At 40.0% G+C, this 17,212-nt stretch overlaps 1 protein-coding gene across 1 annotated transcript in view; it reads right to left on the bottom strand.

Annotated features, from left to right (window-relative positions):
• Positions 1–17,212, bottom strand: part of ehbp1 (EH domain binding protein 1) — a 137,140-nt gene that overhangs the window by 46,093 nt on the left and 73,835 nt on the right. Inside the window, exons 13-15 of the mRNA XM_077730432.1 lie at positions 15,775–16,476; positions 13,354–13,395; positions 12,693–12,842 (exon numbers count right to left, since the gene is read on the bottom strand). Coding sequence (XP_077586558.1) covers positions 12,693–12,842; positions 13,354–13,395; positions 15,775–16,476 — 894 coding nt within the window. The remainder of the gene's footprint in view (positions 1–12,692; positions 12,843–13,353; positions 13,396–15,774; positions 16,477–17,212) is intronic.

Genomic DNA, 17,212 nt, shown 5'->3' with positions numbered 1-17,212 from the left:
TTTTAAATGACAGCTGTGTAGTGTCAAGATAAAAGCAACACATTTACCACAATGCTTCTTGCACACATTGTAAGTGCCGCAACCTCCAGAAGTTTCTCGCTTTCACCAACTTCGTCCTCCTCCCTGTGGTTTACTGTTAATCAGGCTTTTCCATATTGAAGCAGGTCTTTTTTTTTCCCTCTCTCATTTTTCTTAAGGTGCCGGCCCATTCAAGCGGGGCTCCCATTTATCCATTAACAAAACAAGCAATGCCCCGCTAATGAGCTACATCTCTCCATTTCCATGTCAATTGTTTGTTTGTAGCCATTGTCGGCACCGGGGACAATGGAGCTGCATTGTCAAGGCAGGCAACTTTAATGCACTCTGTGCGTGTGCATGTGTGAGTGCCCAAGGGGATGCCTAAAGAGAGATGGGAACACACCTTTAAAGAGATAATTATACACATAAGCACACACACACACATTAGGGAAATTAGGGGAAAATAAACAAAGAATAAAAATGAGAAGAGATAATCACTAATATAAAAATAAGTTCACTGTGTAGAGGAGGGTGGAAAACTAAAATGTATTCAAAGATTTGCTAAGTTATTGGATATTATTGTATGGATATATTTGACCCATTTGACCCAGCAGATTTAATCACTTTTTCTGTTCACCCATAATAAAGTCATAAAATAATCAAAGTTGAATGTTTTTTTTGTGACAAAGACGTATCTGGAAACTCAAGAGAGCCATGACATTATGTTCTTCACAAGTGTATGTAAACTTTTGACCACAACTGTACCTAGGGACAATTTAAAGTGTCCAAGAAAATTGTGAAGTAGAATAACCGTAAGCGATACCAAAATATCATTTTTGCCAGCCTCATTACGTATTTAGTATTGCATTTAAGGCCATATGCAATTCTTACATAAATGAATTGTGGCATTCCGCAAGGCTAAATATAAAGTCCTCTATTGTTTAAATGCAACATTTTTTTTTGCTAGGTGAAAACAGTTTTTCCCCGCATTTTCACATCTTGTCCATTTTATTACTCCCAGTAAAGATGAAGTGTGAACTTTTTAGTTAGTATGCAAAATGCTTCTCTAAGCAGAGACAAAAGGCAAGCAAGAGTGGTACGACTACTTGATGAATAAACATGACACGTCTTTCTATTTCTCAATTTTGCATTCCCTTGCAAAAATGACTTTTTCCTGTTTCGCTTGATGTAATTATCTCAAATTTGACTATGTTTTTCCATGCAGCTTTTATGAGTATAATATGATAAACGGCAATGTCGCAGGCAGGGGGGCCTTCTGGCAATGGACTGATTGAAGATATGGACACAACCAGCAGTTTTAAGTGTAGCAATAAGCATAGGGCGTGTGTGCCCCAAACACAAGGGGAAATGCACTCTGTTCTATTTTTTGGCTTGCCATTCCGGGGGACATAAGATGGGGAAATTGACTGCGTCTGTCCAGGGGCTAGGATTAACGCTATAGGAAAATGCATGTGACCGGCGCCAGCCGAGCTCAGTCAGCTCTAAAGACACTGATTAGAAAATAGTAGAAACGTGTATCAGAATCCTATAATGTAAAGGACAACATGTTATCTCGGATAAAATGTCTAGGAAAAACACTGATTCAATGAAGACAATGTCGCCTTTAACACGTGTTTGTCATACAAACACAAATTTCAAGGGAGGAGGGCGCACAAGTGTCAGTCAGAACAATGGAGGAAGAAGTGGAGATCAACCAGCGTTATTGTGGCTTCAATTATCTATACAATGAAATGAAAATTTTACCAAAGCTCTGTTTCATCAAATTTGATTTATCCCAGGGAAATTGTTGTATGGAAAATAATGATAAAAAATAAGATAAAACATCTTTGTGCTGGGTATCTTAAAGATTTACTATGTATTCTCACCTCTAAACTCCTGCATAATAATTGGCAAGTATTTGTGCATGTTGAGGCCACAAAAATGGAGATTAGGCTGTCATTTGCTGGCAGCTTCTCCCAGCTGAAAAGGGTTGAATGTCTACTGCTGTCCATAGAGCTAAAACATGATAATTGACTGATTTCTCCACCATCTCAAATGGATAGCAAGAGTTTAGAGGTGCTCAAAGATAAAAAGCAAATATTGTACATTTGAACACAACTTGGATGTGAAAACCAACTAGACATCAATAAGGTCGATCCAATCCAGTATAGGGTCTTAATACAATTTTCATTCACAAATTAGATCGAGTAAACTTGTGCCTTGACCATCAGGGCCTATGAATGTCCCTTTTGTTCCACAGTGCTGCTCAGTTAGATTTTATTTTATCAACTGTCATTCAATGAGTCCATATTCATTTGTGATGGCCATTTTCTTCAGGTTAAGGGCGGAATTGGTGACGGTGTGTGTGCATGGGCTGGAGCCTATTCCAGGTGACTACAGTCGTACCTCTACTTACGAAATTAATTGGTTCCAAGACTTTTTTCGTAACCTAGAAATTTCTTTAATAGAGGTGTACTTTATATGTAAATTCTCTGATTTGTTCCACTGTCCTCATACAACTACCAACTCAATCTTTTAAAATTGGTCAAAGTGTCCCAATTTTGTACGAAAGGTCTGAGGAAACATTCAAAATGAGAGAAAAATTATAAGGAAAAGATTGACTTATGTCTTAAAATAAATAAAGCATATGAAAATGTGCCCTACGCCGCTAAAATATCACCCTCTGCTATCATTATAGATGCAATACCCAGGTTTCTCTGCCAGATGGTGGAAAGAGCTTGTTCTACCAGGGCTGAAAGTCATCCACTTTGCAGTACATTTTAGACTTTAATGTGTGCCCTTTGTGTGTGTGTGTGTGTGTGTGTGTGTGTGTGTGTGTGTGAAAAAATATGTGCCACGTTGCATTTGTAGTTTTTAATTGCGTAATAAGGGAAATTCAAAATAAAATAACGGATAGGGGAATGCATTTACTTTTTGGGGGATTTAGTTTTTGTATCTCCAGTCACTCATTTGTATATAACAAAATTTGTAACCTGAAAATGTGGTACCTAGAGGCATTTGTAAGTAGAGGTATGACTGCATGGGCAATAGGCAGTACATCCTAAATAGATTGCAAGCCAATCGCAGGGCACTACGAGACAGATAACCCTTCATCCGCACACTCATATCTAGGGACAAATCAGAGTGTTCATGTATATGTAGCATGCATGATTTTATGTTGTTGTGAATTTTGCACTGTTGTAAATAAAATGTTTTTGTTTTGGTGGGGGGCGTTGAGAGTAAACTGCTCTCCTAATTTATATCGAGGAGAATTGTAGATGATGTACTAAGACTTTTCAAACAGCAAGGACTGAATATTGAGATCAGGTATCACAAAGTATTATCAGTAGCAACAGATTTCCTGATCGGTATTGTGATTGGAATAGAAAAAAATGTGAATTGATGCATGACAACCTAGGATTTATGCATTCGAGAGGAAGACAAAAGAATGAGAAACCGCAGGGGTTGGCAGGAAGCAAGCGCCACAAGAACATGGAATCAGTGAGAACATGTCTACCATTGACTGCTGGGCACCTTCAGGAACGGAGGGGCTAAACGCTTGATTGCGAGACTGAGACAGAGGCCTCCTTGGTGGGCTACGCATCTCTGCAAGCGCCCGCTCGGCTCTGGAGGTTCTTTTTCTTTCTTTTTCATTTTTTTTTTTTCCCGGAGCAGTTTTGTCGCCTTGTTGTCTCTTTTTCTGTGCGAGTACGCACGGCTGGCGCCGTACAGTGGGCTGGCGTGGGCATGCGGCGATGCCACACATACACAATCACTATCTGAAAAAGGGGGTTGCCAACCTCCCAGATAGCCAGCCAGTCTGGCAGCCAGTCATGCAGGTCCAGACATTTGTCATGACAGGCTAATTCACGGTCGAGAGGTGCTTTAGGTCTCTATCTTGCCTGCCCAAACGCACTAAAATGGCCCACACACACACAAGCTAATGTTACACACCGTTCACCACAACATAGCGTAGAACAAATCACGAGATGCACGTTCCTCTTAATTTATCGCTTGGATCCATTTTTGCAATGAAAGCCAACAATTTTTTTCCCAACTTTACTTTGATACTTTGAGCCAAAAACATTATACAGTGCTAACTTCTTCACTGCCATTGCCAGGAATAGACGTCCAGTACATTTGAAGTGTGAAGGGATGACAACATATGATCGACGAAGGGATGGTCAGAAACATTGTCATTAACTACGAGACTGCAAAGTACAAATGTGTTGGACTATTTTTAATTTACGAGCCCCCTATAACTCCAATGAAGGCATGTATTGTCTCTTTTGATAGGTGTGCAGTACAGTGGCTCTTCTTTAAATTTTTTTTATCAAATGCATTGATCGCTGTGGGCTCCGCCTCACGCGCCCATTGATCCGCGCATTCCGTCTGGAGGCGAACGATAAGCTCCCCCTTTCTGCCCCCAACCCTTCTCTCCTCCCACTTTTCTTTTCACCATCATTGGTGAGAAAAGGAGTCAGGAAATTTCTGTTCATATATGCCATTTTCATGTGCTGTAAAATATTATTACAACAATGTTAATTTAGCATATGTGCAATGCTGACCATATGCAAATGAGAGCTTGTTGCAGTATCGATAGCATGATTAGACTGTTCAAAGTGAGGAACTTTCATTTTCGAAAAAAATGTAGATGTATATTCATTTATTTTCCATACTGCTTATCCAGACAAAGCTCGCTGGGGGTGATGGAACCTTTTCCAGCCAACTATAGGCACCAGGTAAGGGACACCCTGAACTGGTGGCCAGCCAATTGCAAGGCACAAGGAGTTGGACAAAAATTCACGCTCACACTGATACCTAGAAGCAAACTAGAGTGCTCAACCAGCTTACCATACATGTGTTTATCACAGGCCATCGTCAATGTATAATAAGTGAGTAAATAGCTTATATCTAAAAAAAAAAAAATACAGTGGTACCTTGAGATACGAGTTTAATGTGTTCCGGGACTGAGCTCGCATGTCTATTTACTCGTAACTCAAACGAATGTTTACCTTAAAATGTATTGCATATTTTTCTAAATACTATGGCATATTTGTTGGAACTTTCATTTACTAAAAGAATGTTTCAATTGAACTAAAAACAGGGATGTTTTTAAAGACCCGGGTAATACAGTAATATTAGACTCAGTGTGGCTAGGTCAACGCCGTACATCTCCAGGAGTTACGGCTTACAAAGCTTGGCGGAAGTTGCAAAATAAAAATGTGCTCCATCACAAAGAGCAAGAACTGTCTTATTGACAATTTTGTTCTGTTCATAGAAAACATAATAGCTTTGGTATTGTTTGCCAGTGCTATACAATGAACACTTGTGCAGTTGGACAGGTAGAACAGGATGCGCGTACACATGCATTTGACAGGTGAGTAAGATAGGAAGGCTTTGTCCTTTAAACAGACGGGATAATTGCTGTGGTGCGGGAAAATAAACACAGGAAAACACTCGTTGAACTTTCCAGGTCGCAAAGACAACATGTCAACGCACGTGCAAATTGAAATAAAAGAAATAGAGCATTGTATTGGGGCAAGTCAGAGTATAGGGGGGGGGGATGTTTGGGTGAAAAAAATTCTTAGTTGGATAAAAAATTAAAAAAAAGTCTGACATCTTTGTTTATATAATCCCTATTTCGCACACGTGATTTGTTAGTAGTCACGATGCCTACCTTTAAGTATATTTCTGAGACATGTGTTGGTGCAATACTGGTGGTAAGACTAATAACCACTGACTCATTACACTGTATTAAGTGTCACTGTATTTTACTAACTTGGCTTATTTGTAACAGAATGGTTATTTTTTTGTGATTCCATTACTTTGATTTGCTTTGTACTTTGGGCTTTTGCATTTGCTTTGGATTTCTGTCTAATCACCCTCTTGCTACGGCCACAATGTAATTTCCCGAATACGGGATGAATAAAGTTATCCTATCCAATATAAAATGAAGAAGGCTTAATTTAGTATGCAGGCCGGAGTTTAACATGTGCGTTATATAACATGAAACAAAATGTTTCGCTTTTTAAAAATCCTGCTTCTTTGAAAACATTTTAGATATGGAAGCACAAGTCTGTGAAAAATCGGATTGTCCCTAACAATAGTTTCCACAATTTTCGGCAGATTTAGTCAAAGAAATGGTTATTGAAGGTGTCTGATGGTCCAAAACCCCCTCGAGTACAGTGGCCGACACTCCAAAACAAAATGCTGTCTGTGTGTGTTTGTGTGCTGGTGTGTTCACAAGTTGACCTATGCTCTCCCTCCTGCCATCCCTAATTGTAGCCCACAGTGACAACTGCTTTCATGTAAGGTCACATAGGTGCACTCCTCTCACTTTGCTTCCCCTGTGCGCTCAAAAACACTTTTCTCTCTACCTCCACTTCTAACATTTGTGATTGACGGTGATAGACATCCAATCCATTTTGACTGGGAGGGTTGGCTGTTATCATTCACAGTAAAACTGCATTCAACCTCCACTGCCATCAACAGCAATGGCACATGATATTTCATTTTGAATTTTTTATTATTTTCATCCCCAAATTCAAGATTTCTTCCACCTTTTGAGAATTCCTGTCATCCTAATTGCGTCACGTCCAGTTACTTTTGTCCGTGGCGCCTTGTCTCGCTTGAACTCGTCTTGTTCATTAGCAGACAAGAGTAGTAATTTCACAGCAGCGTAGTCATGTTAATTGTCACTGTGATGATGACGACGCGCTGGTGTATGTGTGTTGTACGACACACAGTCACATTCCTCCGTGTTTTCCAGGTAAGACTTCCCTGCTCACTGACTCGTTGAGATTCCTATAATTGGGTCGCGTTTGATTTTGCCGACGTGAGACCCCCCTTCCCGTAGAGGGAACGCCGGGGGTCTCCGCTATGCTGACCCGGGCGGCTCCCCCGCCACCGGCTGCTCTCTGAACTCTGTGGCTTTTCCCAGTCATTCTTTTTGTGACCAAAACAAGAACCCTGCCGGTTCAACGACGATGCAGGCAGAAACCACCCCCCGCCCCCCAATCAAATTCCGAACATTGATGGATGTTGTTGGGCTTGAACGTTTGTTGTAAACAAAAACAAAACAAAAAATAAAAAATAAAAACCTTTGAGAAAATGATGAAGTAACTATAGAAACAACGTTTTCCATGTTCTAGGAATGTGTTAGTAAAGGTCAAACATTTTTTCATCTGTAGGAAACTTTTGATTTCAACCCTTTCATGGACAAATTATTAGAATATTTTTTTAAATTCATTCAGGGGGCAATTGTGTCCTACCAAGAAATATTTTGCAGCTCCCATTTGACATGCAATTGTAATACAGTTGCTCTTCTAATTAGAAATGTCTCTACTTACAAAATATTCAGGTTATGAAAATCCTCAATAAGAAAATTTAGTTCCAAGAAACTAAAGATATTTAAGTTATGACCTGCAAAATAAAATCAAAAATCTAAACGTAAATAAAATAATTGAAACCTGTATTTTCTTTTTAAGTGGCATGATGGACTGGCTCTCCATTTGGCAATCTCTAAAAACCTCAATGGCCTACCATTGTCTTGTCTCCCAAAACCTACGCTGCAATCCCTATTGGTTATAATTATTTCCAACACGGGTGTCGCATGAAATTTTCAAGTGCACCAAAAGCAACTTCATTTTTCATTTTGGGCACCGAAGAAAGTTTTATTGAATTCATAACTTTAAGTTGTGTGTTTGCATGTGTTCGGATGTATCAGTTTCCTAATCTCACAGACACACTTCAAAATCAATTGAAAATGGTTTTTTTTATGTGTTTGTTCTTCATTTTAAAGGGTTAAACATCTTTATTTCCTCTAACCGCTTGAGTGGGGGTTTTCATCCATTCGAGAAAAATAGAGCCTAGCTTAGCATAATATTTTAATATCGACCTTTGTGGTGGGGAATAAAAAAAATATTAGGGTGTTAAGGAATTTAAGATGTCAACAATCTCACAGGGCCGAAAGATGTTTAAATAGTCTACTGCAAGGATCGGGTACGAGTCACAAGCCATGTCACACTCTTTTAATGAGCATATTTGGCACTTGGACTTGGCTAACCGATCATTGCATTTCATGTCTTGACTGTCTTCATTTAGAAAAAAAAAAACACTAAACAGCTTCAGAAATTAGTTTATATGCGTTTTTCTTCTTGGGGTTCTACATACTATTTAAAGGTTGTAAATGAGGAAAATGGTCAATAATGTGCAAATTAATTCCAGCTAAAACTTCGAAAACTTATGATAAAACGGTGGTTGTAATTTAATTTATCTAAAATCTAAAAATAGTGCGATATTTTTTATTATATTGCGCAATGCTATAAATCAAAACAATGTCACTGTATAAAACTGTCACGTTTTATGCTTACTGTATCTATAATGACAACTCATTTGCTGCACTTTCTAATGCTTGGCCATCCATTTTTTCCCATCTTTCCTCACCCTTTTTTGGCTTACTCTCTTCTCTCTCTCTTCTTTTTGAAGCATCTTTCCCCTAATGAAACTAAATAGTTGGCCTGAGAGTTCCTTTGCTCCGTGTGTGTTGGAGTGTGTGGAGATGTGTCGTGGCTAAATCAGCTAGAGGAAAGATCAAAGAAGTATGTGCTTGTGTGTGTGTGCGTGCGTGTGTGTTAATGGGCTAAAGTAATGCGGTCTCGTTGCATCACAAGAGCTGATCGAGCCGTCAAGAGAAGAAGAAAGCGGTGCACGCGCATGCCTCCTGTTCATGTTTGACACAATAGCTTGCAGCACTTCAAGAGGAAAAATGTCAAATGTTTTATGTTCCCCTTTCAGCTCCTTCATGAGTCATGAAGCCAATTTCAGGATGGCGGAGACCTTAAAAGGTCTGGAGCTGTCCAAAAACTTTCAGAAAACTCTAAGAAACTAAATATGTTCTGTAGATCATGCGCTTGTTACAAATAATTTTAATGAGGGGAAACTGACACTAAAAAGGTTGAACTATGTAAAAACAATGGAATGACATGTAAAAAAATTAAAGTTACAATGAAAAGGAAGGTTAAGAATTGTTTTTCTTCAAGGAACGCCATGTCATTTTAATATGCAGGCTGTTAGATTAAAGCTTTTATTTCAACGCCCGATGAGAGAGAAGGAGACGAGAAGGAACAGGTACTATGATCCCTTACTACTTCCCGGCTCCAGTACATCGTGTTTTCTTTATATTACGTTTTTTATTTTTATTTTTTAATCCGGAATAAAAAAAATGGCGAACGTCAAGGCCCCACTACTTCTTCGACACTGAATTGAGTAGGACAGCGCTGAAGAAACATTATATAAAAAAGCTAAGAAAGACGACATCTTGCCTTCTCTTGTTTTATTGCGATTGAATTTCCCATTGCGCACATCACCTGTTGAGAATCTCTATGCCTTGCCTATTCCAGCTGTTTGAATTTCAAATCGTCCTTGAAAATGTCTCCTAAGCGCTAATTGACCTAAGAAAAAACGAGCCATGATGACAGTGACCATAAAAGTGAAGTTGCTATGTTAAAGACGTAGCAAGCCATTGCGGAATTAATGAATCTACCATGCGTTTTACCAAGAAAGAAGCAAACATTTGGAAGGCGGCCACAAAAACCTTTATCAAGGACACTAGACGAGTGGAAACCATTATGAATTAAAAAAAAAAAGAAAATAACCACCATTATGAGCGATTTACACCGCAGATACGACCATGAAGTTGGCATGATGAGAGGAGGTCAATGCAATGCATAGGGCAACTTGGGGATTGAAGCCTCAATGTCAAAACAGAAATGTGGACGCCCATACCTAAGGGCAATTTAGAGTGTCCTATCAAACTACAATGCATGTTTTTGGAATGTGGGAGGAAACCGGAGTACCCGGAGGAAACCCCTTGCAGGCTTGGGGAGAACATGCAAACTCCCCACAGGTGGACCTGACCTGGATTTGAACCCAGAACCTCAGAGCTGTGAGGCCAACGCACAAAACATTAATGCGCATAACATGAATGTGCATAACATGAATGCGCATAACATGAATGCGCATAACATGAATGCGCATGAATGCGCATAACATGAATGCGCATAACATGAATGCGCACAACATTAATGTGTATAACATTAATGCGCGTAACATTAATGAGCTTAGTGCTGTTTATTTTGATTTATCAAATATAAAACAATATACTTTTCCTTTGAGAGTTCATATTAACAAATTTTATAAATATTATCAAGTTTGATGAGAATGGTTGATTGTCAATGGGACATCAATAAATAAAAAAATATAATTGACAATTTTTTTTTTGCGGGCCCAAAATCTTAATATATTTGGTCATTAGTAAGGAAACATAAGAATCTATTAGCACTAATCACAGGATTGTTTATTAGAATTTGAAATATATATTATTAGAACCTATAAATGTTACGGTTACTAACTCAGTAAATTACCAACGCTAATCCTCTGCTTGACAAAGTCGGTAGATCTATTTAAAGATGTAAATGTACAACATTTGAAAACCAGATACTCTACAGGTACTGCAGGGGTGAATGCAAAATCGATCTAAAATGCAAAAATAAAAAAACTAAGCATGGGACAATTTAAATCAAACTGTTATTATAATGTTTTTACATTAATTGAAATGTTGTGTTTTTGCAAACTATTGAAAAAGTACAGCATAATACTAATATTGGGCGAAAAGCACCACACTGTAACATCGCAAAGCGGCGTAAAATGACTCTGCCTCCTCGGCTGTTTTCTCCTGAACCACTTCCTGTGCCGGTTTGATTAAATTAAGTCTTACCTTATGCATGCTAAACAGCACGGCGGCTACTTAGACCGCCGAGAAGGAAGATGACAAACGCCAGCGATAACACATACGCACACATCCGTACACCGGCGCTAATCAAAAGAAGACATCAAGTAATCTAATCTGAATCGCTGGCAATTATCAGCACGCTGGCCCGAAGGGCTCGTCGCCTTCCTTTGATCAATGCTTTCTATTAAAAAAAGTGTAAACAATTCAATAGGCTCGCGGGTGGCGGGGTGTGAGGTTAGCGCAACATGGCCGTCCTTGGAAAGTCAGACGGCCGCTCGGCCTTCTCCAAAGATGACGCAGGACAGCGCCACACATTCTTCTCCTTGCTCCTCAAAGATGGGCAACAAAGGCGGCTTTGAATTAATTAGTTTTCCTCAAGCTGAAGACCTTGGAAGGTCCTTCGGAAAGCTGCTTGTTTGTTTCCTCTGGATTACGGCCATGTATTTGCATGCCTACAGTTGAGAAAATTCAAGGGCATGCATTTTGCTTTATGGAATTGCAGCTGCCGCTTTTTAGATATTTCATGACCAAAATGCGGTGTTTTATGAATGTCGTTGTTTTTGTTGTTCTCTCTCTTTAGTGTTTGACCACTGTGCATTTGCAAGAGTAGCTCACAGAGGTACGCTTTGACTCAAGCCATCATTTTCAGGACTCTGTCAAAAACCTATGAGAGATTTGACTACTTTGATTTGCTATTTGTGAAATTTGACATGACACGTGACAGGGTATCTCATGAAATAATTGTCGCATATTTTTCATCTGGCTTTCGGTTGCGAGTTTTATCGTAGATTTAAATATTTTTGTGAACTTCTTTGTTCATTTCCCTCAGAAAAAAAATCTGCGAAGTAGTGAAGCCACAAAAGTTGAAGCCACAAAGTCAAAAAGTATCTTAGAAGTATTTTATATTCTTTTTTTCTAAGTAGCATAGCAGTTACTTTCATAATTGAATAACAAGGAGAGTAACTAAATTACTTATTCACAAAACTTTGAAGTTTCATATTTGAAAGAAAAAAGATAGTTATTGTGACACTTACCGATATTGACAGATTTTTATCGCGAGAAAATTTTTTGTCATATCGCCCAGGCCTAGTTGTGGATATATTTCTTTTCCAAAAACTAGTTGAAGTGTACGTAATTTCAATTCCTGCAGGGCAGTATTTTTGTTTCGAGAAAGAAAAACAACTCTTCATGGAAAATAATCTACATTTTAAAAACATTCACTACCATGATAATGGCTGCAACCCCTCCTAGTTAATAGTAATTGAACATTTATGGGCAACAGTGTCACTAAAATATGGTTATTGACTGTCAGCCCAGATCAATTGGAATGGAGATCTATTACAGTCAGTGAAAGGTCACGATAGATTAAAACAGTTTTTTTTTTAAATAGAATTATTAGTATTTTTTCGGTTTTGTTTTGTCTGTAACTTGGGACGTGCTTGAAAGTTGAGACTTGCACATAAGTGACTTACTCCAAGCTTGGATAACTTGCTTGAGTGCATTATGTTCAGTGGAGCATGCTTGCAATTTTGCCCTCAAATGTACTTTCTCCCCCCCACTTGCCATGTGTTGTTGCAGTGGGAAAAACGGGCGAGCGATTGGCTGTCGTGTCATGATGATTGTGCAGGTAAAGGATGACCAAATACCGAGAGGACTAAGTTGACGTGACAGCTTTTGACACGGTCAAGAGAGTGTGAGCGCAAGTTAACGAGCTGAAGGCCTCTTTCTTTGCTCGAGAGGATATTTTTAGCCATGATGGTGCAGTGAAGAGAGAGTTTATGCTACAAGTAACAGTTCCAAAGTGAAACGGAGTCCCGGGGCCACCAAAATTAAACTCTGGCTTTTCGGTATGACATACAAGTGGAAAAATTAAACTCACATCGCAGACAGTGACGCCTCTACCGGGTACGGCATTGACACCAGCCATCAGAATGGTCTTGTTGCCGGCTTTCATAGCAGCATCCCGGCGGGCTTGCTCCAGGAGCAGCCGGGCCCGCTCCTTAAGCTCTTCCTGGCGGGATGAGGCCTTCTGCACAAAGTAATACATATCCCTCAGTGCAACACAAAAAATGGGTGTACTATTTGCTTCAATAGTGCTTGTCATATTTAGTTAGCTATAATGGTGCATGATTAAATCATTAGCTTCCATTAGGAGCAATAGAGGTCCAATCCATTTCAATTGCGACTCATTTGTTTATTGTCTGACCCCCAGGGAAAATGTTTTTCCCATTTCCATCAACGGCACTGATATATGAACATTCACTGCCAAGTCAACAATCGTAAAAGGACAGGTTAAAGACAGGTGGGCAAACTATTCCACAGAGAGCCATAGTGGCTTCGGGTTATTGTTCCAACCCATAAAGAGGTCACGTTATCACCAATCTATGGGACTACAAGTGCAATTTGTGGATTGCATTCAGGAGCTTCGTGTTTTCTGCAGAAATCTCATTGGTTAAAGTGTCTGGGTCGGTTGAAACATAAACAAACAGCCTAGGACCGGTTTGCCCACCCATGGGTTAAACTGTTGCAGCAATAGTTACCTTCTCAGTAGAAGGAATTGAAACGATGGTAAGAGCCACATCCTGTGAAAGACAAAGAAAAAGTGTTCACTAGAAGTGTGTTAAGATGTCGCAAAATTATGATAATATTCCTCGTTTAGTGCTGTTTGATACATTTGGCCCGAGTGTAGGGCTAAAAAACAGTTTGGACAGATGATGTCTTGAAAAATAGAGGCCAAACCAGGCCATTGTGAACAGGTCTTTCATTGAATATATAAGGTGAACATGAAATGTATGCATTGGACCCGTCGTGGACAGCTATCCATGACAGTCCTATGACACAGCCATAAGATTACAGTGGTACCTCAACTTACAAATGATTCAAGTTAAAAACCTTAAAAGTCATGAAACACCTTGATATGAAAATTCTTGTTCCAATACACAATAGTTTCTCCAAATTACAAAGATTTAAAAGAAGTCTGGAAATAAGGAAATGCTGCAATACTTAATATAGACTAACTTTCTGCAGCCATTATTTAAATGCTGATCAATGGCTACACTCCTTCCAGAAACACCCATTTAACCAACTTAATAACATTTTATACGCACGGTTAAGTTCAAACCTATTAGCCCTTGCACCCGCAAACACACCACGAGGAGCATCACATGGTCAAATGGCCCCAAAGTGACTGACCAGTAAGTTTTGTTTGGTTCGGTGTTGTGGTGTCATTTTAATGGCTTAATAAATAGTTTTCTTATATTTCTGCTCTGCTTTAGCACACATACTTACATTTGCTTAGCTATTTCTTTCAAAATGTGCACACTTTGATCATTTTTAAAGGCTTGTTAGTGGCTAGTATTAAAGATTCTGGAAGAATTATGCTTATTTGATGTAAAATGCTGCTCTAGTTACAAAAAATCCAAGTTAAAAAACAAGTTCTGGAACCAATTAATTTTGTAAGTAGATGTACCACTGTTTTGTGGTGATACAAGCACTAAGGGGAAAGGCTGAAGTATTAAAATACAGTTACCCTTGCATGCTTTACTGCAATGTATTTTGTTAAGTTTGAAGTGCCAGAAGGACAGGATTGTCACTAATGCTAGATTCTACACTGTATTGAGAGAGAATCTTAATTTAAGGTGTTCAGAATGTGCAAAATGGTTGAAGAAGACAATAGACTTTTTGTTAAGGTCTCTGATGATGTACACTTGGTGTAGAGAATCAATATAATAGAATGGTTTTAATATCTGAATGGAAATACTAAAACAAATGAACTTCTTGTCACAATGACATATATGAACTGAACGTGTATAAGACTGGTATTGTCGCTGTATGATTGTAGGCCAAACACAGTCCTGGCAGGATCTCTCCTGAGAGAATATAAGCGCAGGTATAAAATGGGCGTATCATAGCTGTCAATGTGTGCCTCTCCCCCACCTGTTCTGTGACCTTTCCACTTGTAAACAGAAAACATTAATCTTTGAGGAGATGTGGTGGGAAAACAGCATTCAATGTGTGTGCATGTGAGAGACGGGATGAGGTGTGCTGGCAAAAAAAAAAGCAGCAAAGCACCACCACGCCTGAGTGGTCACAGCACCGACTGCCATCAAGCCAGGGGATGAGAAATGTAATGAAAAATATGATTACATGTCAAAGTAGGGGGGTTCTACCCGGCCGTTTCGGAAAAAAACAGGCAATGACAAATTTGACGACTAATGCCGAGTGGGACAATTTCTGTACGGGGGTCATCCAGAAGCTTAGCGAGGGGAAATGAACGCTCGCACCCTCGGTGTCTTGTGACAAGACGGCACGACAAAGTTTCAATCGAGGCGAAAGATTAAGCTCTGGGATGAAAAAGGCAAATGTTTGAGGGCTAACCCAATGGCAAGGAAGTAATTCTTAGACAAAGAAAAATAGTATCACTTTTGTTTTCGACTCAATCTCATCGTAGCTGCAAGTTTGTCTTAAAACACAAGACAAAACCACATAACATTGTGGGCCGCTCAGTTAATTTGCAGTTGTTGACAGCACTGAAACATGAGAATTCAGAGCCAAACCACAAAGTGTAAATCCATTGGATATTTATCTTTGTCAATGTCAAGGCAATGAGCTTTATATAATGAAATCTAAAGTACATTTTTGAAAAAGACTACATAAGGCCATAACCAGACTATATTTCTGTTTCAATACAATTTCATTGTATTTGTTCTCATTAACATATTATTAATCTATAAATGTATGCATTGATGGTAATATATCTGGCATCCAAATTAGTGGACATAATTTTTTGGGATGGGATTCGGAATGTTAATAATATGGCCGATTTGTATTGATGTCTGATGATGTGAACAGGAAGTGTTTTTTTTCCTTTTTTTAATGGCCCGAAATTGTCATTTGCCCTACAAAGGGTTAAGCAACACAAACATGGGTTACCTCAGAATTTTTGCGTATGATTGGTTTACCTGTTTCTTTTTTTCCTCCGTATGTTTGAAAGGTCCTGCGATGTCCGAAGTGGGCTCGGACTCCGAGTGACGCAGGCTGGCCCTCTTCTTCTTGATGAGGTCAGCATCTCTATTGTAGGAAAAGCCCAGTTTCTGGTGAGTGGGCGAGAGGGAAGAGGGCAGGCCCCCCACCGGTGCGGCAAATGATCCTTGTTCTGCGGTGGGCCGACTCCTTTGCTGTGGTATTTCAGCTTCCGATTTCAGCGGTAGGTCGGAAAAATCCAAAGTCTTCGCTTTCAGGAGGGCTGACCCTGATGGCAGTTTGTCAGTTTCCGGGACGGGAGGCGAGGACGGCGTAGGTGCTGTGGATTGCGAGCTATCTGGCGGCTCTACCATTTCCACCATTGCCGGTGGTGCCTCTGCGGTTTTGGAGCCATTGGACTCGGTGTCTTTGATGGGCTGCGGCTGCAGGTCATTGAGCTCGGCGTAGAACTTGTCTTGGCCAATAGAAGCGTTGGTGTCAGTCTCAAAGTCACCCACTTTGTATGTGCTGCGGCTGCTGTTGGCCTCAATCTGCACAACGTTGAGCTCCTCGCCTGAGAAGTGTGCCCGGATTTGGTAGAGGTAGGTCATCACCGTCAGCTTGTCGGGAATGGCCAACAGCACCATGTCCGACGGTTCCAAGAGCCGCGAGATGCCAAGGCTGGCAAACACGTCGTACGCCTGGTAACCCAAAAAACAACGGTTGCTTAGGAGATTTGACAGCACCATGTCAACCATGTATTTGATGCCTATGTTGGGGTTGCAAGAGAGACCTTTTGGCAGGACTGTCTACAGGTCATGTTAGGGAATGGTTGTCTCAGATAAGGGACTGAGATACCCCTACACAGAGCGCTTAATCCAAGTCTTTGTGTCAATGTGTGTGCGTGTGTGTATATGTCCTTATCAATCCACCACATCAGCCTGCCCACGCTCTCCGTCACGCGTGTAATTGGTCTGATTAGAGTGTGATGAGAAAATACAGGTTTGATTATCAAGCACGACGCACACATACACGGAAGCCAATCACCCCTCTCTCACATTAGCTGATAGCCGGAAACGGAGAGACGGGATGAAAACCATTATCGCAGCCAATGACAGGTAAATAAATAGATTAGCGCCACACTCAAACACTCATGCCCACAAACACAGACACGCACACACAGTCTCCAGCACAGCCGCACACATATCGCAACTTGTATCTCGCTTGCTTGATAGTGTTGATCTCATTTCAACCTGTTGCAGGTCTCCTTTGTCTCATTTTCCATTCCAGGCATGATTTACCCCTTACCTAGACCTCAAAAAGATGAAAATTGTACTCTTGGTGTGTTCTTCAAATTCTACATAAGAATCTTGCGGTTTGGGAACGAAGCAAAATACTCCAGTGTAAGATTGGCCAAATGTGCAAATTAAAGGTCTA

This window comes from Stigmatopora nigra, chromosome 12 (assembly GCF_051989575.1).
Source record: "Stigmatopora nigra isolate UIUO_SnigA chromosome 12, RoL_Snig_1.1, whole genome shotgun sequence".
Lineage (NCBI taxonomy): Eukaryota > Metazoa > Chordata > Actinopteri > Syngnathiformes > Syngnathidae > Stigmatopora > Stigmatopora nigra.
The sequence above is the reverse complement of the archived record's forward strand: the minus strand, read 5'-3'. Positions and strand labels throughout refer to the sequence as shown.